General features: G+C 53.9%; 1 protein-coding gene across 5 annotated transcripts; it reads left to right on the top strand.

Moving 5' to 3' along the window:
- The first annotated feature begins 359 nt into the window (after positions 1 to 359).
- Positions 360 to 22,410, top strand: UBA1 (ubiquitin like modifier activating enzyme 1). 5 transcript variants are annotated; one of them, XM_048213479.1, is made up of 27 exons: positions 3,624 to 3,676; positions 8,075 to 8,197; positions 8,348 to 8,464; positions 8,601 to 8,659; positions 8,773 to 8,941; positions 9,033 to 9,167; positions 10,165 to 10,271; positions 10,528 to 10,618; positions 10,729 to 10,861; positions 11,339 to 11,436; positions 11,511 to 11,657; positions 11,804 to 11,980; positions 12,104 to 12,208; positions 12,296 to 12,376; positions 12,734 to 12,889; positions 14,829 to 14,994; positions 15,160 to 15,356; positions 17,201 to 17,265; positions 17,507 to 17,702; positions 18,399 to 18,473; positions 18,592 to 18,781; positions 20,261 to 20,349; positions 20,639 to 20,731; positions 20,862 to 21,053; positions 21,663 to 21,764; positions 21,871 to 21,971; positions 22,090 to 22,410. In XM_048213479.1, exons 3-27 carry the CDS (start codon positions 8,348 to 8,350, stop codon positions 22,223 to 22,225), a joined length of 3,177 nt encoding a protein of 1,058 aa, XP_048069436.1. In that variant the 5' UTR covers positions 3,624 to 3,676; positions 8,075 to 8,197; the 3' UTR covers positions 22,226 to 22,410. The 5 variants fall into 5 exon arrangements, with proteins under 5 accessions (XP_026369241.1, XP_044245310.1, XP_048069436.1 ...); XM_026513455.4 differs by having other exon boundaries at positions 3,655 to 3,863; XM_026513456.4 differs by lacking the exons at positions 3,624 to 3,676; positions 8,075 to 8,197 and adding an exon at positions 360 to 517.
- Positions 22,411 to 25,694: the final 3,284 nt, after the last annotated feature.

Genomic DNA, 25,694 nt, shown 5'->3' on the forward strand with positions numbered 1-25,694 from the left:
AGCTCCTGGCCCACAGCTTGAACTCCATGAATGCCAAATGAATGAACTCCTTTGGCCCTCTGAGCCTCAGGCTTCCCATCTGTAGGATGGGTGTGCCTTTACATCTGGAGGTACCCCATGTTCCACTCCCCTTTCCCATCCCCCAGAGCACAGCTCCCAGAATTCCACAGCCCAGGTTTACATTTTCCCATACTCTGGGCGCTGTAGCCCACCACGTGCACCGGGCACTGGCCAGACAGAACTACCACCCCCAGCATGCCTCGCGCGCTCGGGAAGTACCACAACCCGTAGGGGTGTCTAGGTCCGACGCGGGCACCGACGGCGCGGGTGCAGGGGCGGGCGCCCCTCTAGCTAAACATCTGTGGTACGTCCCAAACCGGGGGCCCTTCAAGGCCCCGCGCTTCCGAGCTCCGCGCAAACTCTGGCTCTTGTACGACGGAGGTGGTTTGCTCTTCCGTTGCCCCGTGGCTTCGGCTCATCTCCAGCAGGAAGGCGAGGCTTCCGCCCGGCGCAGGGGGTGAGCTGGAGCACGGTGCCCCCAAACCCTAGACAGCATTTGGGGGAAGGGGCTCAATGTGGGGGATCCCCTCATGGGCACATTTGGAGCTCTGGGCCCGGGGTGGCTTTTCGGGGTGGCTGTTATTGAGGGGTCCCTTAGGAAGTGGTATTTGGGGACACCGGGATGGGATTTTGAGTCTGTTTTAGGGAGTATCACTGGGAGGCAGGATTTATATACCCCTCGGAGGCAGGCTTTACACCCCTCGGAGACAGGGTTTAGGGGGATGTTTGAGGAGACCCTTAAGGTCCGTGTATGAGTTCTCTGTCCATGAGGCAGGATTTGGGGGTCCTCCCCAAAGGGAGAGGCGAAGTTTGAGGTTCCTGAAGTCAAGGCGGAATTTTGGGAGAGCTTGTTTCAGGAAAGCTCCTGTGACAGTGGGAACGTTCGGGACCGACGTGGCATTGTGGATGTATCTATGGCCTTTGTGACCTCTCTGGTTCTATGATGAGGTCCCCCCGCGCTTGGGTACTCGCGGCGAGGCGACCGGGCAGATCGGAGCCCACACGTTCTTAGGGAGAGGGACCCCGAGGCCAGCCTGTGGAAGGGACGCCGGAGCCCAGTGTGCTAGGCTCTTCCCGAGGGGACAGCATGCTACCGGGCCTTCGTTGGCCGCGGCTCTTTTCATTATTCATGAGGAGGTGGGGCTGTTGAGGAAGCCCACTCTTGCCTCTTTCGCACCTGGTCCGCTCGAAGTATCGCCTTGTGAATTATTCACGAGGGGGCGGATCAGCGTGCTGGAGGGGTGTGCTGAAGGGGCGTTCTGCAGTCCGCCGGGCAAACTAGAACTCATTGATTCATCGTAAAGGTGAGTAGCGCCCCGAGTTTTCTGTGGCCTTTCTAGGGGCGTAATTGTGCATAATTCATGAGGGGTGTAGCTTTTATGGTTTCATTTGCATGACCCGCTGTTAGCTTTCCCTTACAGGTTCCAGGATTTAAGCCTTAGATCCAGCGAAGGGGCGAGGCCTCCTACATTGTTCATTCCTTATGGCCCAGTAATTCCAGATTATCAACACAGGCTCTAGGTTCAAATCCCATCGATCCTTGCCAGCTGTGTGATCTTTGGCAAATCTTTCCGTGAGCCTGCAAATGGGTATGGGCATAATGATAATCAGATGGGTTTATACTCATTTCACACTTTATTAGCCCATTTAATCCCCACAACAATCCTAGGTGGTAGGTTATTATTATCCCATTTTATAGATGAGGAAACTGGGCCACCGGGAGGCTAAGTAATTTGCCTAAAGTTACTCACAGTCAGTGAGTGCCTGAGCCAGGATTCAAACCCAGTCAATCTAGTTCCACAGTCTATAGCCTTAGTCAAATGCCACAATGTCTCCCCCCGCCGCCACCACTTTAATGGCATGTACTACTACTAACGTTAGTCATATAGCACTTGTGCCTGGCACTGTTCTAAGCCCTTTCTGCCCATTTGCTCATTTCAACTCCATCACAAGGTAGGTTACTATTCTCATTTTATGGGTGGGAAAACAGTGGCCCAGAGAAGTGAAGTGTCTGGCCCCAGGTCACACAGCTAGTCATCAGTGGGTGGAAATGATTTTTGTGAGGGTTCAAGAACTCTCTAAGGAGGTCACCTTTGAACTAAAACCTGAAGGCCAGGAAGGAACCGATTTCCTGCTCTGAATTCCTGAGATCAGCGGCACAGGGCATGGAAAGGACACATCACTGTAATATGCGATCTGTTAATATGATCTGTTGTTATTTGAGAGAAATGTATTGGGTGCTTATTGTGTACCTGAGGCTTTGGTATATAGTTGTTTCTCTGGTGACCTGGTCCTCTATCCTACCTATTCAGTGGACATTGGTGGCCTTAGCATTCTATTTTCCATTCTCCTTCTGGGCGGTTGGTTGTCTCAAGGTATTGTTTTTTTTGTTTTTCTTTTTAGTCCTGAATAAGATTTCATTGTCTGGTCAAGACATTGTTTTTTAAATAATGCCCCAAGTTGGGGGTTTCTCTAGTGGCTGAGTACGCCCTCACCCATAACTAGTTTTATATTAATATAAATATATATTTACATAGTTCTTTTATGATAATATATAATACTTAAATTTAACAGCGCCCTGTGTCAGCACTGCCAGCTCACACCATAATCCATATTCTCTGATTTTCATAATAGCTCATTTTGCCTTTATGAGGTAAATGGGTTCCATTACTATCCCCATTTTACAGTTGTGGAAACTGAAGCACCTGCCAAAGGAATATTAGTCTGGATTCGGTTGGACCAAGGCAGCCCTGGTGTTAGTCACGGGTGGGGAGAAGGCAGCTACACTTCCCCTGGGTTTCCCCTGTAGCTCTGCAGCATCGGCTTTCATTATTCATGAACAGGAAGGCGTGGCTGCGCTGCCTTGGCTGGAGTCCTATAATCCCTACTAGCAGGGCAGGGCTGTCTTGAGTGTTTCGGTCCATCCAGCCTCATACATAATTCATAAGTAACTAGGTGGGACCGTTCTTGACCTCTCTGAGTTTCCAGGTTGAGCTGCTGCAGCATCATCATTCATTATTGATAAGCCGGGGGAGTGTGTTTTCCCTGTGGTAGCCCTTTTTCCCTGCTTACAGGGTATTAGATGCGGCAATAGGTGGACCTGTACCTTTTGTTCCAGCCCACCGGGCCTCATGCATTATTCATGATAAGATGTAGCCTTGGTCTCCTTGGCTTCCGGGAGGCTGTAAGGTTATTAATTATTCATGACAACGGGGCGTGGCTTCCATGTTTTAACATTGGCTTTTTGGTCGCAGGGAGTTAGTCCACCAGCCACCCGGCCTCATGCATAATTCATGATCAGGAAATGTAGCCTTGGGGTCCTTTCTTAGTTTCCTTGGCAGCCTGGCTGCAACAGTGTATTCATTATTCACGTTTCATGGGGCGTGGCCTCTATGGTTTTTGGTTTGTTTTTTTTTTTTACCTGTTTTCCTAGTTGCTGCCACCTTGGCCACCAGGTGGAGCTCTTCCTCTTCGAATGAGTCACAGCGGGCAGGGACCATTATACATGATTCATGAATGGGCGCGGCCTGCCTGCATCCGGGTTCCTGGGGGGTGGGGCTCAAGGTTTTGTTCCGGCCTCGGGCTCTGCGGCCGCCATCTTGTGTCGGCGGCGGAGGTGAAGGAGGTGGTAGGGAAGAGCGCTACCACTACGGCCGGGGGAGGAGAAGGCGGCCCAGGCGGCGGCGATTCTAGGCGGCCCAGGCGGCGGGGAGGAGGAGGAGGAGAAGGAGGAGGGTGGCGGCCGGGCTTGGCTTCGGCTCCTAGAGGAGTTGGCGGCGGCACGACCCGGGGAACCGGCATTGGTAACAAACGGCCTTTCTCAGCGCCTTGGCCGGGGCAGGGGTTTCGGGAAGCATTAGAGGAGCCTGGGTCGGCGCTGGGCCAGGCTGTTGTCGGGATGGGCGGTGGTGACTCGGATACTAGGGATCTGTGGGGAGGGGGACAGATCTTGGGGCGGGGTCGACGTTTCCCATCGTGGACCAGCCCTCCGGCTCCGAAATCTGACCTTGGGGTCAGACCCCCCAGGATCTGGTTTTGGAGACTCAGGCCCAGTATCCCTAGTCAGGGACCGGGACCTTGTCCTGAACCTTGTATCGCAAGTCAGAACGCCCCTCAGTCGCCAGTAGAGACTTATGGGATTGACATTCCTGGTCGAAGCCCCCCACCAATGTATGCCATTAAAGCCCTACCCCAGAATCTGCTTTCAGACCCTCCTAGTCCTTCAGTATTTGCTCTCACAGCTTTTAAGAGGGGCTAGACCCCGGGGAGGGTCTTCGTTTCTTTAAGTCTTCTCTAGCAGCTTCCTTCAGATCGCTCTCCCTCCTCCCCCAACTCACACAGGCATTATCAACCCTCAGAGCCTCCAAGGGAAGGAGACCCCGTGAAAGACTATTTGGGCCTGGCTTCCATGTCAGAGACCCATTCTCCACATCTTCAACCCCGACCTGGCCCTAGCATCTTCCGTCAGAAAGCCCTCTGGGCCCAGCATTTCTAATCAGAGGTTCTCCTCAACATTTACCTTTAGAGACTCCTTTAATTTCTAGTATCTGCTTTTAGAGACTTCCTGTACTTTAAGGGAATGCCCTTTTTCACTGTCTCAGTATTCTCTTTGGAGACTACCTCTTGTGGGCCTCAGCAGCTCCCTGATCACACACTCCTTAACTCCCAGGATGTTCCCTCAGAGCCTCCCAGAGGACCAGATGCCAGGGCAGAACTGTTTGGATACATAATTCTCCATCACAGATCCCCCCCCCCCGGCCAGCGCCTGCCCTTGCAGACCCTGTTGCCTTCTAGCCCCCTCCGTCAGACTCACCTCAAACCCCACCCTTCACTCAACCTCTGCCTTCAAAAGCCAACCAGGGTTGCAGCTTCTCTCACAGATCCCTTAACCTCACATCAGGCCTCAGAATCTGCCCTCAGAGTCTTACAAGGTCCCTAGCATCAGTTAGAGGCCTTCAGGTTCGTAGGACCCCAACATCATTGTCATATGTCCCTTCCCCTAACAGGCCCAGTTGTCTTCAGTCAAAGTAGAAAATCTCCTTCTCAGCATCTATTCTCAGAGCCTCCATGGGATTCCACATAATTGATCAGAGAAACCCAACCCTACTTGGAGACCTAGCCAGTATCTGCTTACTGAACTTTTTAGGGCCAGGACTGTCTGGGCTCAGCCTCCCCTTTCCACTCCGTCAGAGCAGCTGCTGTACCTAGCATGTACCAATCAGAGAGCAATACAAGGCTTTTGTGCTCCATTAGAGATTCCTCCCCAACCCTACCCTAGGACTCAGCATTCACCTTAGAGCCTCCTGGGACTGTGACATTGGTGTCAGAGACACCTCTCTCCCCACAAGTACCTGTTAATTTTGGTCAGAGGTTTTTCTGTGCCAACAGCATCCATCTGCAGAGACCCCTAGGGCCCCAGCATCCTCCTGATGGAAAACACACCTCTCCCCAGACCCCTGCATCTTCCTGCAGCCTCCTTAGGGCCCCAGAATCCCCCACCCATTCCCTGTGTAGCTTCCATGGGGCGCAGCTGCTGCCCTCCTACCTCTTTGCAGCCTCAGGGGGCCTCTAGTGCAATTTCCTGGCCTTTCCCTAAAAGATCCCTTTCCAAAGACCCAGATATGGGTCTTAACAACCTGGCCTGGCCCTGCCCTGCCCACCTCCCATGACTTCTAACCCCCTTTTCCATTTCCGTCTGAGCCTCCATGGGCTCAAACAACTACCTCCTGACTCCTCTCTTGTATGTTCCCAGGGACTTCTCAGTTAATCCCTCCCAGGAGCCTTGACAGGCCCCAGCATCCTGTGCCCTAGCTTCTCCATCCTGATAACCTGACCCTGTGCCTGCCCCCTCTCAAACCTGCTCCAGGACTCCTACCTCAAACCTTCTTCTCTGGTTTGGGTGGGAGAGAATGCTCAGGCTTCAAAATCACCAGTTTGGAGACCTCAGGCAAGTTCTGAAACTCTCTAAGCCCCAGTTCAGCTTTGCTGAACAATGGATAGTATATACGTCCTAATTGGGGCCTGAGCATATGTTGAGGGAGAAAGGGTATCCATTTTGTACTGGGGGTGGGGGAATTTTTAGCTCCTCTCTGGGGTTTCTGCCCCAGAGTCCTCCTCCTTGCCTTGAGACTGGGCTGTTCCAAATCTCTGCAATTGAAATCTTTTCTGGAACAGTCACCCAAAACCTGCTTATAGACCCTGGCTGGCAGCAACAGGAATCCGGAGATAAAAAGTGCAGATATTAAAGATCTCTCTGGCCCTGGATCGTCCCTGATTTAGGAAGCAAGGGAGACGGTGTGTCCCAGACAGAGCAAACCAGTGACAAGGCAAATAGATAACTAAGTAATGGAGGCCACTGTGGGTGTCCAGGGAGGAGCTTACTTATGTCCACAGAAGTAGACCTTTTTAACCTTTCCAGCAGCACCTTGAGGATAGTTCTGTTTGTCCCTGCTTTTGGAGAAAATGGGGCTCAGTAAATGAGATTCCTTCCCTAGGTCAGAGAGTCAGTAAATGGAAAAATTATGATTTGCTTTTGTCTCTACTAATTCACCAACTTTTTCTTGTCCAGGTTAGTGCTTTGTATTCCCAGTCATTAAGTTGGTTGGCTCCAGGACCCTAGCCAGCCTCCTGCCTTCTGGGTCCTCCTCCCTCACACCTCATCCCTTAGCCCCTCTCACTGAGGGCTGGGTCCTGAGCTGGGTCCTGACTCTTCTCCCAGGAGGCATTTGGCAAACAGGCCCGCACCAGCTGCGTGACTGTGGGCAAGTGATTGAGTTCTCTGAGCCTTTGTTTTCTTACTTGTGATGTGGGCATGAGGTTATCTTGGTGGGCGTTGTTGGGATTAGACAAAGCCCTTTACCCTGTGATTGACAGGCAGTGAGCCCTTGGTAGATGATAGGGAGCTCCTGTCTTCTTGCCTAGTGTCAGAGTGTGACAGGTGCCAAGGTGGAATTTTAGGTACAGTGGGGATGCTCAGTGTGATCGGGGGGGGGGGGGGAGGGTCAGAAAAGGCCCAGTGTAGGAGGACAGCGACTTAGGAGAGCTTTGGTAGTGAGGGGAAATGATTGAGGGTCCTGTTGTCTCCGGCATGTGGATCCAGTCACACACAGATTTCACTCCCACAACAGGCTCTATTGTTCTGTTTCTGGGACCCAGTGTGTGTGATGCTCGGCAGGTTAACTTGACCTCGGGAGCTCAGGTTTTCTCATTTTTCTGGCAAGGGTGCTCAGCCCTGCTTTGTGGGGTCAGGACCGTTGAGGGCATGAAATGTGGTAACACTGGGCGGCAGCCTAGGCTTCTGGGTCAGCAGATCCTGGTCTGGGTCAAGTCCCCACCAAATGTCCCCAAGTGAATTTTTTTCCTCCAGTGTGAGTTGGGGGATGTTACTGATAGATAGTCCACATGTCATGGAGACGCCCTGAGGACAAAGTGAGGCAAGGCTCCTAAAGTGCTTAGTATGACATCTGGCACAGGGAGGATTCCTAATAAACGTTCAGCTGCCGTTATCCTTAACTTGTTTAGGGGGCTCCACATGCAGCCGGGGCTTGGGAAGTGTGTTTTCTCTCTCCCTGTGACCTCTTTCATTGGCCTGGGCCTTTCCCCTCCCAGAACTGGGGGGACGGGTGGGGTGGGCTTTGGAAAACTCTCTTCCCTGAGCCCCTCTGGGGACTGGGTCTCTGGCAAGGTGTCTCCCGCCATCATGCCACCCTGATGGAAGTCTAAGCCGCGTTTCCCTCCTGCGCCCCTGTCGCCGGGGTTAAGGGGGAGGAGAATGGCTGCTTGTTGTTGCCTACCTGCTCTGTGCCAGGCTCTGTGGTCTGGGCTCTCTCTCATCACTTCGGCAACTCCGTGGGGTAGGTAAGTGGCCCTGTCAGCCCTATTGCACAGGTGAGGGAACTGAGCCCACAGGGCTTAAATGAGGTCTGTCAAGGAGTGGCAGGGTCTGACCTGAGCCTACACCCTCCTCTGACTTTCCCACAAGGACATTCTTCATGTCACTCCTCTCACCCTGCAGGACTGGAGTCTCTCCCTCATGCTGGGCTGGGGAGAAAGGCGAATGGCCTAGTGGTCAGCAGCATGGATTGCAAGCCAGACCACCTGGGTTCAGATCTTAGCTCTGACAGCTGTGTGACCCTGGGCAAGTCACCTCACCTCTCTGTACCTGCCTCCTCTTCTGTAAAATGGAGATACCAGCCCTTAAGTCTTCCCTTCCCCCCACAGTCACCACTAACCAGCTGCAACACTCACATGCCCCAGGCTCACCTCTGACCCTTCTTTTCCCTTGCAGATGTCCAGCTCGCCGCTGTCCAAGAAACGTCGCGTGTCCGGGCCTGATCCAAAGCCGGGTTCTAACTGTTCCCCTGCCCACTCCGTGTTGTCCGAAGTGCCCTCGGTGCCAACCAACGTAAGTGTCTTCTTCCTGGACCCTGGCAGGCAGGGCGGTGGGAGTGGTAGGTGGGAGAGCCTTCCGTATCACCGTGCATCTGTCCGCGCCCTCCTCTGTGTATCTCCCCAAACCTGTTCTTCTCCTCTGTCCGTAGGGAATGGCGAAGAACGGCAGTGAAGCAGACATAGATGAGGGCCTTTACTCCCGGCAGCTGTAAGTGGGGACTACTACTTGGTTGGACCAAGCAGCGGCAGGGGCACTGGGAGGACAGGGTCTGGAGGGCTAGACCTTGACCCGGAACACACACCCCCCCCCCAACCTGGCAGGTACGTGTTGGGCCATGAGGCCATGAAGCGGCTCCAGACCTCGAGCGTCCTGGTGTCAGGCCTGCGCGGCCTGGGCGTGGAGATTGCCAAGAACATCATCCTTGGTGGGGTCAAGGCTGTCACCCTGCATGACCAGGGCACTGCCCAGTGGGCTGACCTCTCCTCCCAGGTACCTCTTGACAGCCCTTCTTCTCCCTGGCGGGGGTGCCAGTCCCCCGGGCTCTGCCACCACTCCTTTCCTCCCTGGCTCCCCTTTGCAGTTCTACCTGCGGGAGGAGGACATCGGTAAAAACCGGGCTGAGGTGTCCCAGCCCCGCCTTGCCGAGCTCAACAGCTATGTGCCTGTCAGTGCCTACACCGGGCCTCTGGTCGAGGACTTCCTTAGTGGCTTTCAGGTACTTTGGGGGGCGCACCACCCAGCCTCCTGCCCAGTTTTCTCCAAGTCCATCTTTGCTTTGTTCATTAGTTCTCTGGTAAATGGGCCAGCCTCCGTGCCAGGTTTCATGTTGGGAACGCAGGTGGGATTTAGACCCTGGACCTGCCTTTTCGGGGGCAGGGGTGTGACTGGGCAGACCCATGGAGCGTAGTGGTTGTGAGCACAGGCTGGAGCCAGACTGCCCTAGCTTGGGTCTCCAGTCCTACTAGTGTGACCTCAGGCAGGTTGCTCGATCTCCTCTGCTTTATTTTTTTCTCGTTTGTGGACTTGGGACCGATAGTAATACCTACTTCATAGAGTTTTTGTGAGGGCTGAGTGCTTAGAATAGCAGCTGGCACGTGACAAGGGCCATCTGGTTATTTGTTAAATAAAAACTCTGAGCCGGAAAGAGGAGCTGTGGGAGCCGAGATTCTGCCCTGGGGCGTCCCAGCGGGGGCCCCGCTGCTGCGGAACCTGAGGTAGTTGTAGGAGCTGGCCCTGGTGGGGAAGGGTGGGTGTTCAGACAGAAAGCGAAGTCCCAAGGCACCCGCTTCAGCAGGCATTGTCTGGAGAATTGGGAGCAAGTGGGTGTGGTAGGAGTGAGCTCAGACTTTGGCTGCGGAGGGAGGTTTACTTCTGTGTTTCACAGGGCAAGGCAGGGTTATAGGCAGGCAGCGGTGGGTGTGGGTGCGTAAATGAGTCAGCTCCTCTCCACACTCTCCTGGCTGCCTCGTTACCTTGCCAGCTACCTTGCCTGCCCTGATGGAGGGACTGGCATTTCTCTCTTCTCTGGGTTTCACCCTGGCTGAATCTGATACATAGTAGATACCTTGTGAGAGTATCTACTGAACCATGGTAGATACTTTGAAAGCTTTAAGGACTCTTCTGAGTCCCCCGGCACCAGCCTTCTTCCTCCATTATTCTCTCCCCTTTGCCCCAGTGCCGGGCCCTTGCCCTCAGCCTGTACCTCTCCACAGGTGGTGGTCCTCACCAACACCCCCCTGGAGGACCAGCTGCGGGTCGGTGAGTTCTGTCACAACCGTGGCATCAAGCTGGTGGTGGCAGACACGAGGGGCCTGTTTGGGTGAGTGCCCCCACCCTGGTTCCCCGACCCCTGCCAGGCCCGGGCCAAGACCCCTGAGCTCTCACCGCCCTGCCCCTCAGCCACTCGGGTTCTGGATTCTTTGTGTCCACCTCTCCCCACGTGACATGAGCGCTATGTGATTCCCAGTAGTGATGGGCTGAATTTGCTCAGCAAGTATTCACTGCATCTCAAGGGACATGCAGATCCCCACGCGCATGGGACTCTGGGGCATCAGCCCTGTTGCCTCCCTTTACAGGCAGCTCTTCTGCGACTTTGGAGAGGAAATGATCCTCACAGATTCCAACGGGGAGCAGCCACTCAGTGCTATGGTTTCTATGGTCACCAAGGTGAGGAGACCAGCCTCAGGGGTCCTGGCAGGTGGATGGGCAGCAGCAGGCCTTCTTTCTGCTCCTGGTACCCCGAACCTGCCTCTGAGGGTCACTTCTTCTTTAACCAGGACAGTCCTGGTGTGGTCACCTGCCTGGATGAGGCCCGACACGGGTTTGAGAATGGCGACTTTGTCTCCTTTTCAGAAGTACAGGGCATGGTTGAACTCAATGGAAGTCAGCCCATGGAGATCAAAGTCTTGGGTGAGCTAGGGCTGTGGAGGAATCGGGCAATAGGAGGTATGACCCTGGGCTCTGAGTGAGGAGAGACATACCCCTCTGAGGTCCAGCCAGAGCTGGTGGGCCTGGGGTAGAGGTACTGTCTCGTGTTCGAGCTGTTTGTAGGAGAATAGGTCCCTGGTATCTGTGCTGGTGGGGAAAAGGTCTCTGGCGATTGAACAGAGTAGATCAGAGGATCCACTCGTGTCTGAGCTGATGTAGACAAGGAGCAGAGAATGTCTTCTAGTGTGGACTTGGGTCCAAGAGCACAGGGTCTTGTGGGTTCTGAGCCTGGGTCTTGGGCAGAGGGGAGATGGTTTCTGATGTCCAAGTAGAATCCGGGGCTGGGTCTTGGCTCCTGATGACTGAGCTCCCTGAAAATCCATGGATTTTTCCCTTATGTTGGGGGAGTTGTGGGCTTCAGGGAGGGCGGGTAGCCTGACTCTTTCCCTGTCTACCTAGGTCCTTACACCTTTAGCATCTGTGACACCTCCAACTTCTCCGATTACATCCGTGGAGGCATTGTCAGTCAGGTCAAAGTACCTAAGAAGATCAGCTTTGTGAGTGTGGTGGGGGTTGGTGGGTGGAGAGTGATTCTGGGCATTTCTAGGCTCTGATGCCCTGCCCCCCACAGAAATCCTTGCTGGCCTCACTGGCAGAGCCTGACTTCGTGATGACGGACTTTGCCAAGTATTCCCGGCCTGCCCAGCTGCACATTGGCTTCCAGGCCCTACACCAGTTCTGTGCTCAGCATGGCCGGCCCCCTCGGCCCCGCAATGAGGTGGGTGGGCCAACCAGGGAAGGTGACCTTGGCAGTGAAGGCCCGCTATGCCTCTACCTGTCTACTCTCCCTCCCATTTTCCCCTCCCCATCCCTCTTCCCACAGTGGCCTGACATGTGCCTTCTTGGTTTCTTCTGCCCCACCAGGAGGATGCGACAGAGCTGGTGACCTTAGCCCGGGCTGTGAATGCACGAGCGCTGCGAGCAGTGCAGCAGGACAGCCTGGACGAGGACCTCATCCGAAAGCTGGCCTATGTGGCTGCTGGGGATCTGGCACCTGTAAACGCTTTCATCGGGGGCCTTGCTGCCCAGGAGGTCATGAAGGTCAGCGTGGGTGGAGAAGGGCAGGGTCGGGAGGTGGGCCAGGCACCTCCCTGACTCCATCACTTATTGTCCATCTGCCCCGATTAACCACTGACTGCTTCATCTCTCCTCCCCAATCCCCAGGCCTGCTCTGGGAAGTTTATGCCCATCATGCAGTGGCTGTACTTTGATGCCCTGGAGTGTCTCCCTGAGGACAAAGAGGCCCTCACGGAGGACAAGTGCCATCCGGTATGCGAGTGGGGCCCATGGGGAAGACGTCATTGGGGGCATTTCTGGTGAGGCCCCCTCTGACTCTCCTCCCTTCGCACTCCTCAGCGCCAGAACCGTTACGATGGGCAGGTGGCCGTGTTTGGCTCCGACCTGCAAGAGAAGTTGGGCAGGCAGAAGTACTTTCTAGTGAGTGATCCCCTTAGATACCTGCACCTCCCAGGCCTCTGGCCACCTCTTCTGGAGTCTCCTGCCTCCCGAGAGAGGGTCTTTTGGTTCTTGTACCTCTGTTGCGTGCCTTTTGCCACGTTCTTTATCTCGAAGGAAGGCCTGGTGCGTCCTTCTGTTTCTGTCCCCCCTCTGGCGCTGCCTTCCCTCAAACGGCTCTGGGTTATTTCTTGTAGTTCTGGGACTTGGGGATGTGGCATTAGCCCCACTTTGCCTCCTCTTGCTGTCTTTGAGGGGAGGGAGGAGTAACGTGTACCCGTCACACTCACCTGTGTTACTCCAGCCAGCCTCTTGTCTCTCTTCTCGGCTGCCTCCTAGGTGGGTGCAGGAGCCATTGGCTGTGAGCTGCTCAAGAACTTCGCCATGATTGGGCTGGGCTGTGCGGAGGGCGGAGAAATTGTTGTCACAGACATGGACACTATTGAGAAGTCAAATCTGAACCGGCAGTTTCTGTTCCGGCCCTGGGATGTCACGGTGAGTGGGGTGGGGAGAGAGGGTGGGATTTTGTCCTCTGGCTTTGCTCCTGTCTTTTGTTTCCATTCTTTCTGGAAAGGAGGGAGGCCTTTCCACCTTTTTCGTTCAGCTCTTTCTCTTAGCTTTTCTGCGTCACTCATTCAGCAAACGTTTCTTGAGTATCCTTGCATTGAATCTGCCGTTTTTCATCTCTTTTTTTTTCTTTTTCTTTTTTTTTTTCTTTAACCTCTTAATAGTGCCGGTTGGGACAGTGTGTTGGGGGACCCCCAAACAACCCCCAAGTTCAGTGATTGACTAGGAGAACTCACAGGACTCGGCTTATAGCCATATTCCCGGCTGTGATTTCTTCCAGCAAAAGGATGCAGAGCATAATCAGCAAAGGGAAAAGGTGCCCGGGGCAAATTCTGGGGGAGACCAGGCATAAGCTTCCAAGACTCCTCTCCCAGTGGAGTCGCATGGGATGCATTTAACTCCCCCAGTAGCGAGTTGTGACAACACATGTGAAATGTTGCCAACCAGGGAAGCTCATTAGAGACTCAGTGCCTAGGGCTTGTACTGTGGGCTGGTCACGTAGGCACCCTCTGCTGGGCACTTACCCAAATTCCAGCCTCCCAGAAGGAAAGCAGGAGTTCAGCAGAAACCACACTTTGCATGAGCAGTCTAGGTACAGTGAGCCACCCTTACCAGGTAAGGCATAGTGAGAACCCTCCCGAAATCCAGGTTCCCAGATGCCAACCAAGGGCCGGCCTTGCCAGCAGGCCTTCCCTAGGAGAACATTTGTGCTGGGTTCACTCTTCCCTGCCAGATGGAGCCTGGGCCATACATGGCTCGAGCTGTGAGGCCTTCCGTGTGCGGACAGTGCCATTTGTGCCTGCCCAGGATCTGTTCCCCTTTCCATTCATTGACTTAGTCACCAGGTAGCCATTGGCCTAGGCACTGCTCTCGGCACTTGGGGTACAGCAAAGAAACAAAGATTCTAGAGGAGGGAGGGCAGTCCATAAGCAATCAACATAGTGTAATTGTGAGGTTTGGAGTTAACGGTGAGGTTTGGAGTTAATGTTGACAAGTGCTGCGCAAAGGAAACAAACAAAAGCAAGTGAAGGGAAGTCGGCCAGGCCCGGAAGATGGGTAGGCAGTTTTGATTATAGTGGTTAGGGAAGGGCTCAGTTCTGCAGACCTGGAGGGTGGAAGGGAGTAGAGTCCCCCCCCTTTTCTGGGTTCAGAGCGCTCTAGGCCAGGATCCTGATGGCGGGGAGGAGGGTAGGAGATGAGCCAGGGGAAGTGGGGGCCAACTCCTTTTCCCTTCTGTGGAGGGGGGAGCCAGGGGAGGGTTTTTTTTTTTTTTTTTTTTAAGATTTTATTTATTTATTTGACAGAGATAGAGACAGCCAGCGAGAGAGGGGACACAAGCAGGGGGAGTGGGAGAAGAAGAAGCAGGCTCATAGCAGAGGAGCCTGATGTGGGGCTCGATCCCATAACGCCGGGATCACGCCCTGAGCCTAAGGCAGACGGCTAACCGCTGTGCCATCCAGGCGCCCCTAGGGGAGGGTTTTGAGCAGAGGAGGGACATTCACGACCTGACCTGGGCTTTGAAAGGATCCTGTTTTGTTCGAGAGGATAGATCCCAGCCCTGGGTGCTGTTATCTGAAAGAACAGTAGATGTTGGGTAGGCACAGAAGCAGAGTGGCTGGCCTCTTGCCTCCGGTCTGCATTTGTTCACTGCTCCCTTTCCACTGAGCCCCCTGCCACCTCTGTCACAGCCATGGTCATGTGGTGCTGTCGCAGACTGTCTCCTAAATCGGGAGCCTTCTGAATTCAGAGCCTGGTTCTTCCCAGGCATTAAGTAAATCCATGTTTAGGAGGACGGTTCTATAGAGGTTGTTGGGTGAATGCATGAATAACTGAGCCCCATGTTCCCCTCCCGCCCTTGTCCCCCTAGAAGTTAAAGTCTGACACGGCCGCTGCAGCTGTGCGCCAGATGAATCCGCACATCCGGGTGACAAGCCACCAAAACCGTGTGGGCCCTGACACAGAGCGCATCTACGATGACGATTTCTTCCAGAACCTGGATGGTGTGGCCAATGCCCTCGACAATGTGGATGCCCGTGAGTTTGGAGGCGGGCGACGTGGTCAGGGGCAAAGGTGGTGCACGTGTGTGCACGTGTGTAGGTGTAGGTGTGGGTGTGGGTGTGTCAGGGGTGTCTATCTTTCCATTCTCTATTGACGTTCCTTTCCTGACGCACGCATGGTCTCTCTCCCCCCCGCCATAGGCATGTACATGGACCGCCGCTGTGTGTACTACCGTAAGCCGCTGCTAGAGTCGGGCACACTGGGCACCAAGGGCAACGTGCAGGTGGTGATCCCCTTCCTGACAGAGTCGTACAGCTCTAGCCAGGATCCGCCTGAGAAGTCCATCCCCATCTGCACCCTGAAGAACTTCCCCAACGCCATTGAGCACACCCTGCAGGTGATCAGCTGTGGGGGGAGAGGGGAGGGGGCAGGTACCTTCTTGGCCGCTAGGCCACCTCGGGTGGCAAAAGTCTAAGTTCAAGATGTGCTTTCTCTCAAAACCTTCCTCCCTCGCTTCCCATCCAGCAGCCTGGGTTTTTTAAAGTGATTCATTCATTTTCTTTTATTTTGAGAAGTTTTGAACATGTAGAGAAATACAAAGAGTGGTATGGGTATGATGAATGCTCAAATATCATTTCTCACCTAGATTTAATAGTTGTTAACGTTTTGACACATTTTCTTCTTAGATTGCTGTATTTTTCCTTCTTTGTGCTGAAATGTATCACGGATATCCCAGCACCTCACTCCTTAATACTGTAACGTGCTTCTGCGAGGGAAGTACGCTCTGCGTAGCAGGGTTTCTTGACCTCCTTGGCATATGGACATGTGGAGCCAGCCGTTTCTTTGTTGATGGGGGGTGGCATCCTCTGCACTGTCCAGTGCTTAGCAGCATCCCTGGCTTCTGCCCACTAGATGCCACTAGCGTGCTCGCGCAGTTGCGACAACTCGGAATGTCTCCACCCATTGCCAAATATCCCCCGGGGCTGGGGGGCAGGATTGCTCCCAGCTGAGACCTGCTGCTGTCTAACCCAAACCCTACCTTCGTGCGGAACAAAATCAGTGCTAATTTCTTACTATCTCCTGTAGTAACTTAGATCTTTAATGCTTAGTTCCTCTTCGGGTGTCCCCAGCTGTTGCTCAAAATGGCTTCAGCAGCTGGTTTCTCAGGACGATCCTGTGTGTGTGATGGTGTGCATACAGCCCAGCGCGCCTGTCACCAGGCCGACTTTTTACCAAGGGAACACACCTAGGCACCTGACACCAGGGCCACAAACCAGAACCTAAGGGTGACCCGAGGAGAACTCTTGGGCTGTGAGAATGACCCTATAGTCTTCAAGAACAGACCGTTCAGAATGTTTAGTTAGGTGTGTGGCGGTGAGAACCAAATAGGGAAAAACCGGTTTCCTCGGCCACTTTCCCTTCTGCATGGAGTTCCGGAGTGGGCGTGTTCATATGTGTGTCCCCGCCATGGTCTCACTGTTTGACTTTGGACTCCAGCTCTCCTGCCTGACCCCTCCTCTGTGAAATGGGGCCGATAGCAGTGTCGGCCTCACGGTTTGGAAAGCACTTGGCATTACTATGTATCTGGGGCCGGTTTAGGAAACTTAAGGTAGACACATACTGCTCATTTCTTGTTTGCAACCCCACCACATGGTTACTACCAGTAAGTATCTGTTTTAGGAAGGAGGGTGCACAGGTAAGCGTTGCCGTATATTTCTGAAGTCACAAAACTAGATATTAGGTAGCAGAGCTGGGGATTGAACCTAGACGTCCTCTCCTCCAAACTCCCTCCCCAGTGAATGCATTTACTGTCCTCAGGAATTTTCAGAGTACAGAATATCTGTCTTGTTTGCTGCTCAGCCCCAGGGCCTGTATGGTGATCGTTTTTGGTTTGGGTCTGAATTTTTTTTTTTCTCTTTTTAAATTGTGGTAAAATATACATAACTAAATTTTTTTTTAATCGAGATATAACATATCTCTAGTAAGGCACACAGATCCTTAAGAATAATTTTTTTTCACACATATACTAGTGTAACAACCACCCAGAAAGTTCGTTGGTTTTTAAATTGAGGTGCCGGAGGGTGGGGGAGTGGGGAAGATTGGGGAGCAGCGGTGGAGGTCTTCCCTTTTCTCAGAGCAGTGGTGTTCTTCTAATTGGATGCATTCGCTGATGGTCTTTCTAATGACAAATCCCCAGTTGTCAGCTGTCACTCCATGTCATGCATCTGTTCTGTCTTTCAGTGGGCTCGGGATGAGTTTGAAGGCCTCTTCAAGCAGCCGGCGGAAAATGTGAACCAGTACCTCACGTAAGTCACCCAGCGCCCCATTCAGCCTGTCCCCTGCCTGCCCGTCAAGGCATCCTGCCTGCTTTCTTCACCAGCGACACTCAGCACCAGGCACACTTTGCACACGGAGCAAGGAAGCCTCGGCCCTCATACCGCCGGGAGTCAGGACTAGCTTTCCGTGGAGAAAGTGGGGTGGCCCTGGAGCCCACTCCTGGGGCCGCTGTGTAATCCTGCCCCTCTGACCCCCTCCAATTCCTGATAGAGACCCCAAGTTTGTGGAGCGGACCCTGCGGCTGGCGGGCACCCAACCCCTGGAGGTGCTGGAGGCCGTGCAGCGCAGCCTGGTGCTGCAGCGGCCACAGACCTGGGCTGACTGTGTGAGCTGGGCCTGCCACCACTGGCACACTCAGTACTCTAACAACATCCGGCAGCTGCTGCATAACTTCCCTCCCGACCAGGTAATGCCCACTTGCCAGGTCCGTTTGGCGCGATGCATTTTCCCGACATAGGAACTTGCTGTGGGCTCCCCACATGCTCTTCCCCGTCAGGAGGCCGGCTGTGGCAGGTACTCCAGGGCACGGGGCTCTCAGAAGACGGCTTAAGTCTGACCTGTTTTTCCCGCTGCCTTGCCTTCGAGCAAGAGACCTGTGTTTCCGCTTCCTTTGCCTGTGGCGTGCTCTGAGCCCTGCTCGACTCCCACGGCCATACGGATTATGGGGGAGAAAGTTTGTAGTTGAGAGCACAGGAATCCGTATGGGTTCGCAGCCCAGCTCCATTCGCGCTTGGGCAAGGCACATAACTTTCTCTGCACCTCAGTCTTCTCACACGTGAAGTAGACATAATAGTAATCTACTTCACGGGGGGTTTTGTGAGGATTTATTGGTACTTACTAATAGTACAGTGCCTGGAAGTCTGTAAGAGTTTGTGAAATGGCTGCGTATCTTTCACAAAGCGAGTGCCCAGGAATTGGTGGTAGTTTTCTCAGAGAGGTCCCTGCTTCAGCCTGGCGTCAGAACTTCCATCTACAGGACCGTATGATCTGGGTCTTTCGTGACTGACTCCAGTGCCCTGCGTGTGCCCAGCCAGGAGTTAGGCTTGTTAGAGAGGCCTCTGCTTTCAGGTTCTGCCCCTCAAAAATCTCTCTGTTCCTTTAGCTCACAAGCTCGGGAGCTCCGTTCTGGTCTGGGCCCAAACGCTGTCCACACCCGCTCACCTTTGATGTCAACAATGTAAGTCTCTTCCCTGGGGTCTCCTTGGGTCAGGTGGAGGGCGGGTGGAGGGAAGGAGGCCGAGTCGCATCAGGCGAGAGCTGATGTCCTCACCCTTCTGGGCCCTGCCTTCCCCCAGCCCCTGCATCTGGACTACGTGATGGCTGCCGCCAACCTGTTTGCCCAGACCTATGGGCTGACAGGCTCTCAGGACCGAGCTGCTGTGGCCACACTCCTACGGTCTGTGCAGGTCCCTGAGTTTACCCCCAAGTCTGGCGTCAAGATTCACGTCTCTGACCAGGAGCTGCAGAGCGCCAATGCCTCAGTTGGTGAGGGTGTTTGGCCAGTCGGCCAGGAGTCACCACCTGCCTTGTCCCCTGCCCAGGCCAGCCGTGCTCTGCCCCTGGTTCTGCTCTGCCACCCCGGGCCTGAGACTTCCCACACCTTCTTTTGAGCCTCCCTTCTTCTAAAGTGTGAAGAAGGTCGGTCGGTCGGTTGGGCCAAATTGTCTCCCTCAGTCCTCCCCACTCTCTGGTCTTCTGTGTGTTTTGCCTTGGAAGAATCTCTGTGGGGTATGATGTCCATCAGTGGTCTCTCCCTTGACATCTGGCCCCTGTGTTCCTCTGTATGCTTCTTCACCCTAATATTGCCCTCCATATATCTTTCCTCAGCACTCCCTCCCTATCTCTCTCTCCATGTCTCTCCCCTCCAACTCCCATCTCTCTCCATCTTTCTTCCAGCTCATGCTGCATATTAGGTGAGGGGCCAAACAGTGACTCTCAGGCTTTGCAGGCCATAGAGTGTGTGCAGCTAATCACCTGTCGCGGTTGAAGCACAAAGCAGGCATATGCAATGTGTAAATGAACGTGTGTGGCTGTTTTCCAGTAAAATTTTATTGATGCAGCTGGTGGCGGGCTGACTTTGGCTCGGAGCCGTAGTTTGCTGACCCCCGGTCTGTGGATTTCTCTCTCTTCCCCTCTGTACCTCTCCCCATCCGTAGACTAGATACTGCATCTGCAGCTGTGTCACTGTCCCCGCATTTACCTTCCATGCTCCCCGTCTGCCTCTCCGTTGATCTTCTCCTTTCTCCTGTCATTTCCTCCGTCATCTCCCCATCTCCCTTCCCAAATCTCTGCCTGCCTCGTGTTCCTCTCGTATGTTTCTTCCTATCTTCAACATTTCCTCCATTTTTCTCCTCTCGTACATATGTACATACGTGTATGTAGCTGCATAACTGTACATGAGATCTATATAATGTATGTAAGGTATACGTATAATGTATATAAACGGTATCTATAAAGTATGTGTGAAATGCATAACATCTCCATGTCTCGTGCCCCCATTCTCCGCTCTTCGTATCTTCTTTCCCCTTCCTGTATCTTTCCTCTATCTTCATGTCTGCATGTTCCCCCCCCAGTATCCCCTCTGTATGTTTTTCTGTCCCCCTATCTGCGCCCCGCACCCGTATTCTCCATGTCTCCCCACCTCTTTCTGTGACATTCTTCCCAAGATCTGCAGCTCTCCCACCTGGGTCTGTCCATGTCCACCTCCTCCTGATGTCTTCCTTAGTGTCTCTGGAGAGCTCTCTGTTAATATACCTGCCCCCTTTCTGTCTCCTTCAGGTTTCTGCTCTCTCGTCCTGCTCTGCCTCTCTGCCTTGTACCTCCTCTCTCCCAGGATAGTTTTCCTTTTTAAGTCGTCTCTACCTAAACATCTTTGGCCCTCCTTGCCCCCGCCCAAGCTCCTGTTTCCACCTTAGACACTGGCCTGGGATCTCAAGGGCCAATGGTATCCTTTTCTTCCTGCAGATGACAGCCGTCTCGAGGAGCTCAAGGCCACACTGCCCAGTCCAGAAAAGCTCCCTGGATTCAAGATGTATCCCATCGACTTTGAGAAGGTGCTGGGTGGGGGCCCTGGGCAGGCAGGGGGATGGGCTAGACAGAACGGGTCCGTGGGGATCTGGAGTCAGCCCCAGGCCTTTATGGGGATTGCATCATGGGCCTGCCACATGGCCCTGAACATAATAGATGTTCCCAGCCATGCCTTTGTGATGTGAGAGAGCCCGGCAGGTAATTGCAGTGGAGGATACTTCTGTCCCCGGGGGCCAGGAATCCTTTTCCTCCTCTGACTCTGATCCTCTCCTCATCTCCCCGCCCTTCCCCTTCCCCCTCCTCCACTCATAAAAGGATGATGACAGCAATTTCCATATGGATTTCATTGTGGCTGCATCCAACCTCCGGGCAGAGAACTATGACATTCCCCCTGCGGACCGGCACAAGGTGAGAGAAGTCTGGACCTGCTTCCGCCCCCGCCCACCAGGCTTGAGCTCTCCACGTTCGTTCATTCTGTGCAGGCTCTGAGCCTCTTCTTCCTTAACTATCATGTGTCTTGACCCTTCCTGCCTCACAGAGCAAGCTGATTGCAGGGAAGATCATCCCAGCCATTGCCACGACTACAGCAGCTGTGGTTGGCCTTGTGTGTCTGGAGTTGTATAAAGTGGTACACGGGCACCGACAGCTTGACTCCTACAAGAATGGTTTCCTCAACTTGGCCCTGCCCTTCTTTGCCTTCTCTGAACCCCTTGCCGCACCCCGTCACCAGGTAAGGGCCTTTATCAGGGCCTTCAGGTTTGTGCTCCGATGTTTCTCTGTAAAGCTGGCTTTAGTTTGCTTTCATGGCCCAAAAAAGAGCAGAGTAAGGAGGACTTGAGTACCAGGTGGCAAGGGGATGGTTTGGGGCCTTTAAATGTGGGATGGTCAGGAAAGGCCCTGCTGAAAAGGTGACCTGTGAGCCCAGTCTTGGAGGAGGGGAGGAGGTAGACCATGCAGGCTCCTGGGGGGAGAGCATTCCGGGCAGAGGGACCAGTCTCTCCAGGGGTCCGGAGGTAGGAGCATGCCTGGCATGTTTGAGGAAGAGTAAGTCTTTAGAGCAGAGTGAGAAAGAGGATGAGGGGGTAGGAGATGAGAACAGAACAGGATCCCAGTGACCATGCCATGTTGGCCATTGGTCACTGAAGGGTGTCAGTGCCCAGGGTGCCACGGAAGCCACATGTTTTTGACAAAAGAGGCTTGCAGTCTGACTTAACGTGTTAGCCTGAGTGGTGGTGGGCGGGGCGGGGGGCGAGGATAGGACTTCCTGGGGCTGGACCCTGCGGTGGCCCGCAGCCAGCTGTGGGGTTTTGATTAGAGCAGCCCACTCCTTGTCCTGCAGTACTATAACCAGGAGTGGACGTTGTGGGATCGCTTTGAGGTCCAGGGGCTGCAGCCTAACGGTGAGGAGATGACGCTCAAACAGTTCCTGGACTACTTTAAGGTGAGGCCCCTCCCTCACTGTCATGCCACCTGCAGGCAGAGTGTGCAGGCGAGGCTCGCTGGGCCGTCCACCCCCATGACACTGCTGTCCCCCTCCACCCCCCCAGACAGAGCATAAATTGGAGATCACCATGCTGTCCCAGGGTGTGTCCATGCTCTATTCCTTCTTCATGCCAGCCGCCAAGCTCAAGGAACGGTTGGATCAGCCGTGAGTTGGGGCAGGGGGCTCCACTTGTAGCTGTTCCACCTCAGTTCGCTGCCCGCACCTCCCCACCCTTCTCCCTCGCTTTTTGCCTCCCTGACTTTCTGCTCCCCCGCCCCCCCAGGATGACAGAGATCGTAAGCCGTGTGTCGAAGCGAAAGCTGGGCCGCCATGTGCGGGCGCTGGTGCTTGAGCTGTGCTGCAACGACGAGAGCGGCGAGGACGTCGAGGTCCCCTATGTACGATACACCATCCGCTGACCCCCGTCCACGCCCGTAGGCTGGCCCCAGCCCCCCACCCCCACCCCAGGGCTCCCATCGGGCCTCTGGCAGTGGCCCCGCTAGCCATGCCTGGTGTTCCCTCCTCATCCCCCTCCCTGCACCCCTCTTGCCGCTGCTTTCTACCTTGTTTGGAACCTGAATCCTAATAAAGAATTATTAACCCAGATGTGGCATGCGCTGCTGATTCCAGGGAAGGAAGGGACTTCCGGAGCTGTCCGGTTCAGGTGGTAGCCCAAAAGGCTCAGCCCCACGCCAGCTGCCAGTTACCTGGGCAGAGAAAATGTGGGAATCGCCACTTCTTCCTGCCACCCTCCCCACTTGGGAGGAGATGGAGGCATAGGGTACAGGTACCTGGATCCATTTGACTGTATTTGAGCCGGGTTCAAATCCTACCTTGTCCAGCTCCAGCTCCTGACTGCCTGTCATGTTGATTTTGAGAGGTAGTAGGGAGTTGTGTTTGAGCAAGTCCTGTCACTTCTCTAACTTTGTTGCTTCCGTGAAGAAGAAAGTTAACTTCGACCCATCAGCCAGGGCTTGGTCGGCATGGCTTATGTCCTTGGGACAGACCCCTTCCCATCTGGTTTAAAGCACTGAGCCCCTGGACAAATCTTTACCATCATGGTTCGCAGCACCAGGAATGCCTGTGGTGCCCTTGTTCAACTTCTCAGCTGCAGGGGGGGCCTAAACAACTCTGTTGGACTGAGGAATATCTGTGACTATGCAGACTTTGCAGTTTTTAATGAAAATATTTGGTTGAGAACATCTGTGGAGGAAAAATCCCTTTCCCACTCCACCCTGCTCCCCCTCAGGCCTGGTCTGCTTGTCCCCAGGCCTCCTACCTTTGAGAAGAGAGCCAGCTGTGGGGTTTTGATTAGAGCAGGCTCACTGCAGCTCACTCGCCCAGGACTGCAGAGCTGCCCATGCTCCTTCGGCCCCGGTGTCTGCCACGTCTCCTTGGTCTGGACTGAGCGCTCCAGACAGTTCAAAGCACCAATCAGACTGGCTACCTGGTGCCTGGGGATGCCGCTCCTACCTCTCCCTCACACAGCCAGAAGCCAACTTCTCTCTCCCACTTGGAAACAGACCCCTTCATGCCTTCATTCAAACCTGGGTACTGGGAATAGCACAACCTATCCCTGAACCTGGCCTGACACTTGTCACAGCCTGCCCCCACATCTGCTGCCTCCTGGGCCAGCTTCAGACCCCAGGCACAGTGTACGCCCTTGTCCACCTCCCTCTCATGATTTTTTTTTCCCTTGGCCTACTCTGCTTGGGTGACCTCATCCTCCCATACTTCCTCTTTATTCCCCTCCAGGACGTTGGGGACTGAAGTGCTTTACCTCTGGCACCTATTTAGTGGTGATGCTAACTGTTTGGGTCAAGTGGAGAGGTTTTCCTGCCAGAGATACTTTTTCCATTGCTGCTCAAGAGCACGCCAAACACTCCACACCTTTGTCCACTGTTGCTACCATCTGAGACTTGAACACAAACTTCTGCTCCCCTTCTCTACTATCCCAGCTCCTTGTCCACTATCTCCCCCATTATAGCTCTTGATTCTCCAGACACTTGTCCCTTTGTTCACCACCCCAGCTCCTGGATCACCTTCCTACCTCATTGTACCTGAAGCACTTCTTTATCAAGAACAGCTTCAGGGGCGCCTGGGTGGCACAGCGGTTAAGCGTCTGCCTTCGGCTCAGGGCGTGATCCCGGCGTTATGGGATCGAGCCCCACATCAGGCTCCTCCGCTATGAGCCTGCTTCTTCCTCTCCCACTCCCCCTGCTTGTGTTCCCTCTCTCGCTGGCTGTCTCTATCTCTGTCGAATAAATAAATAAAATCTTTAAAAAAAAAAAAAGAACAGCTTCAGCTGGAACCCCTGAATCCTGGTTGTATCTTAGTTACCCCCACACGTGTCATTTTCTGTCCTGTTTGGCTACCACTGTAACACCAAGAAGATAGAAGTCCACAGTTCAGTGGGCAGGGTTCAGGTCACTTCACTGAGCCCCCTGCACCGGGCAGGCACAAAGGAAATGGTGGTACACAGTTGTCTCTTGTCTTGGCCTAGAGCCATTTGCCATCAAACATTTGCCACAATGTTTATGGAGTGCTTGCTATGGGCCAGACACAATATTCTAGGCATTGGAGACAGCAATGGATCAAAAAAAAAAAAAAAAAAAAGAATCCCCGCCTTGAGGGGTGTGTGTGGGTGTGTGTTGACGGGGGCTTATGTTCTGCTAGGGTGAGACCCAGAATAGACAAACACAAGTAAATTGTAAGAAGTTGACTGGTGTCATTCAAAAGGTCTGCAGGGCCAGGTCTGGGGGTCTCGAATGATGGGGGTGCAGGTAGGCATTTTTAAATAGGGTATTCAGGGAAGCCTTCATGAAGGTGACATTGAAGCAAGGACTTGAAAGCACGTGAAGGGATGAAGTATGTGGGTATCTAGAAGAATATTCCAGGCAAAGGGAACAGCAAGTGCAAAGTCCCCGAAGCTGGATTGGCCCTGCTTTATTCAGAAACAGCTTGAAGGGAACAAATGCATCTGGAGTGGAGTGAGAGGAAGAAAGGTAGGAAATGAGAATGAGGTCAGAGAAGTGATGGACCTGATGGTCTAGCCCGCGGTGGACTTCTGTCTTTGTCAAGTATTTCCACTCCCATCATGCGCTGGTAAATCCTCGCTAGTATGAACTTTACTTAAAACTCTAACCGGTGTGATCAAGGCTGCCATAAAAGGAAGCCCAGAAGAGGCGGGGAAGTTGGCTTTGGACTGGGGTGCAGTGTAAAGATGTCCCAGAAGGCCTGCCAAAAGCTGCCGCCATTTGAGCTGGGCTTGTTGATAGGGTAGGAGTTTTCCAGGCATAGAGTGAGGAATTAGGGGTGCTGGCAGTGCTTGACACACAACAGGCGCGCAATAAATAAAACCGAAAACCGCAGACCTGGGGAGAGCCACGGGCGGGGCTCTGGCAGGCAAGACGTAGATGAGAGGTGGCAGGCAAGAAAACCCAATTCAGGGTGCAAACGCAAAGGCTCGCGTGAGGCAGAAAAAGAGGTCTGCTTCCGACCTGAAGTCCCGAGCATGCGCAGTAATGCACCCTCCCCTCTAAAGGTCCGCCTTTCCTCTTTTCTCAGCCTAGGCTCCACCCCGTGAGTCTTGCTGAAGGGGGGGGGAATGGGAGGGGTTAGAGGCGGGACGAAAGACGATTGAACCCTCTTTTGACCAATCATCTTGCGGAATATTCGGCCTATAGTGAAAGAGGCGCTCAGAACAAAAAGAAGAGCCCACCCCCAGTGCTGAAAGCCAATGAAAACCCGGCAGAGGCGTGGTTCGGGGGGCAGTGAAATCACGCCTCTTCAGCTCAGCCACGCCCTTCATTCTTGCGCTGCCTCACCCCAGGGGGCAAATCCGATTGGCTGGGCGACAACCTCAAAGGGCGGGGCCGCACACGTTCA

This window comes from Ursus arctos, chromosome X (genome assembly GCF_023065955.2).
Source record: "Ursus arctos isolate Adak ecotype North America chromosome X, UrsArc2.0, whole genome shotgun sequence".
In the NCBI taxonomy this organism is placed as follows: Eukaryota; Metazoa; Chordata; class Mammalia; order Carnivora; family Ursidae; genus Ursus; species Ursus arctos.